At 39.9% G+C, this 3,313-nt stretch overlaps 1 protein-coding gene across 2 annotated transcripts in view; it reads left to right on the top strand.

Moving 5' to 3' along the window:
• The first annotated feature begins 1,987 nt into the window (after positions 1-1,987).
• Positions 1,988-3,313, top strand: part of LOC139746408 (protein turtle-like) — a 431,305-nt gene continuing 429,979 nt past the window's right edge. Inside the window, exon 1 of one of the 2 annotated variants that reach the window (XM_071657623.1) lies at positions 1,988-2,606. In XM_071657623.1, coding sequence (XP_071513724.1) covers positions 2,516-2,606 — 91 coding nt within the window. In that variant the 5' untranslated portion in view covers positions 1,988-2,515. Of the gene's footprint in view, positions 2,637-3,313 lie in introns of both variants that reach the window. The other variant, XM_071657622.1, reaches the window with a different exon arrangement.

The following is a 3,313-nucleotide window of genomic DNA, read 5'->3' as shown; positions in this document are numbered from 1 at the left end:
TTTGCTTTGAAGAATGTATGTGAGAAATACTTAGAAAAGCAAATGGATTTGTATGTAGCATTTATGGATCTGGAGAAGGCATATGATAGAGTTGATAGAGATGCTCTGTGGAAGGTATTAAGAATATACGGTGTGGGAGGCAAGTTGTTAGAAGCAGTGAAAAGTTTTTATCGAGGATGTAAGGCATGTGTACGTGTAGGAAGAGAGGAAAGTGATTGGTTCTCAGTGAATGTAGGTTTGCGGCAGGGGTGTGTGATGTCTCCATGGTTGTTTAATTTGTTTATGGATGGGGTTGTTAGGGAGGTGAATGCAAGAGTTTTGGAAAGAGGGGCAAGTATGAAGTCTGTTGTGAATGAGAGAGCTTGGGAAGTGAGTCAGTTGTTGTTCGCTGATGATACAGCGCTGGTGGCTGATTCATGTGAGAAACTGCAGAAGCTGGTGACTGAGTTTGGTAAAGTGTGTGAGAGAAGAAAGTTAAGAGTAAATGTGAATAAGAGCAAGGTTATTAGGTACAGTAGGGTTGAGGGTCAAGTCAATTGGGAGGTAAGTTTGAATGGAGAAAAACTGGAGGAAGTAAAGTGTTTTAGATATCTGGGAGTGGATCTGTCAGCGGATGGAACCATGGAAGCGGAAGTGAATCATAGGGTGGGGGAGGGGGCGAAAATTCTGGGAGCCTTGAAGAATGTGTGGAAGTCGAGAACATTATCTCGGAAAGCAAAAATGGGTATGTTTGAAGGAATAGTGGTTCCAACAATGTTGTATGGTTGCGAGGCGTGGGCTATGGATAGAGTTGTGCGCAGGAGGGTGGATGTGCTGGAAATGAGATGTTTGAGGACAATGTGTGGTGTGAGGTGGTTTGATCGAGTAAGTAATGTAAGGGTAAGAGAGATGTGTGGAAATAAAAAGAGCGTGGTTGAGAGAGCAGAAGAGGGTGTTTTGAAATGGTTTGGGCACATGGAGAGAATGAGTGAGGAAAGATTGACCAAGAGGATATATGTGTCGGAGGTGGAGGGAACGAGGAGAAGTGGGAGACCAAATTGGAGGTGGAAAGATGGAGTGAAAAAGATTTTGAGTGATCGGGGCCTGAACATGCAGGAGGGTGAAAGGCGGGCAAGGAATTGAGTGAATTGGATCGATATGGTATACCGGGGTTGACGTGCTGTCAGTGGATTGAATCAGGCATGTGAAGCGTCTGGGGTAAACCATGGAAAGTAGTGTGGGGCCTGGATGTGGAAAGGGAGCTGTGGTTTCGGGCATTATTGCATGACAGCTAGAGACTGAGTGTGAACGAATGGGGTCTTTGTTGTCTTTTCCTAGCGCTACCTCGCACACATGAGGGGGGAGGGGGATGGTATTCCATGTGTGGCGAGGTGGCGATGGGAATGAATAAAGGCAGACAGTGTTAATTGTGTGCATGGGTATATATGTATGTGTCTGTGTGTGTATATATATGTGTACATTGAGATGTATAGGTATGTATTTTTGCGTGTGTGGACGTGTATGTATATACATGTGTATGGGGGTGGGTTGGGCCATTTCTTTCGTCTGTTTCCTTGCGCTACCTCGCAAACGCGGGAGACAGCGACAAAGCAAAATAATGATAATAATAATATATATATATATATATATATATATATATATATATATATATATATATATATATATATATATATATACATATATATATATATATATATATATATATATATATATATATATATATATATATATATATATATATACACACACACACAAATACATGTATATTGTTTAACTTGCTGCTTATCGACTCAGGTCTTTATCAATTATCAATAACATGCGCTTAAAAGATACATTACTGAATCATATCTATGCCTTCTGCAAGGTGCGGAGATATGTACCCGTAGACTTCGATGTTAATGTTCGTTTACCGCCGCCGGCTTGGCCTCACAGCAGCGACGGTCGAGTTGGAGTCACGCAGTCAGTCCTCAGTCGTCCGGCGGCCGCCGAGGTGGAAGGTTGTTTCTATCGTTCTTCTCACCCCGAATACTTTTAGTTGGTATCGAAGCGCTCGCTGAAGGATTGTGTTCGGGTGCGTGTATCGATCAGCCACATGTGTTGATGACCTTCTGGTCTTTGTTGGCCAAGTCAAGAATGTGAGTTTGTACGGCAGTAGGACTGAAGTGAGAGCTCAGGTAACATATATATTACATTACTTACTAGATATTGGAAACGGTGCTGTGAAACTCGAACGTTATGACGTGTGATAGACTAATGATATTGTATGATATGGAAAATATATATGACTGGAAAATTGGTTATCATATCCAAACTCAAATCGTACACTAAGCAAAAAATTTCCCAACACACAATACTCGAAACATTCACGATACTACGAAAAGCAAAATGGGAGAGGAAAAAATTGACAATCGCCCCAAGCTCAGCATGAGATAGGAACAGCTACAGAAAATAGAGGTAATATAAAAAAAAAAAGGGAATAGAAAGTCTTTTGTTTCCACGGGCGAGTCAACAACAGATGACTTCGACAATGGTTTCGCCGATTCTGACGCCCTTGTTGTTGATTTTGCTGTCCCGCGCAGGATTGTGCGAAATGCCAGGAACACCGGGTAAGCCGTTGCACCCTGGGTTAGAGCTTAGTAAGTGTTGCTTCTGTTACTTTTTGGTTCTTTGAGTTGAATTGCCTCTTTAATTTTCGTGTCAAGTCTTAGTTTTTTTTTTTTTTATCATAGTCTTTCTTGTCATATCTGGTAATGATGTAACTAACGTATATGGTATTACAATCACAACAGTTATAATTACCTTGATCATCAGTGTTTTGTATTGGATTTCCGACTTGTTTATTTAAGTTGTTTCTGAATGCATGGTGCTTTATATTACCGTAATAGTTTTGTATTGTCATTTACTGTTTTTCGAGGCATATATATATATATATATATATATATATATATATATATATATATATATATATATATATATATATTTTTTTTTTCTTTTCTTTTTTTTTCTTTGCTGTCAGACGCATGTTAAACTACATCGTTACAATAACCATCCGCATTAAGGGTCACGGTCATTCAACTGTTCTACGCACGAGTTATGGATATTATTCAACTCACGCGATATTCATTCCATGTGTGGTTACGTGCTTGTAACTACCTGTTTTTACTGTAAGAGAAGAGGCAGAGGAAGTTGTACGCTCGCTTGGACCCCATCTCCTGAAGTTTCTCTAGTGTCACAACTTTATTTAGACTTCTGTATTCTGTTTACATTCATTACCTCAAAACTAAGCTGTATTCTGTTTACATTCATTACCTCA

This window comes from Panulirus ornatus, chromosome 65 (assembly GCF_036320965.1).
Source record: "Panulirus ornatus isolate Po-2019 chromosome 65, ASM3632096v1, whole genome shotgun sequence".
Classification (NCBI taxonomy): domain Eukaryota; kingdom Metazoa; phylum Arthropoda; class Malacostraca; order Decapoda; family Palinuridae; genus Panulirus; species Panulirus ornatus.
The sequence above is the reverse complement of the archived record's forward strand: the minus strand, read 5'-3'. Positions and strand labels throughout refer to the sequence as shown.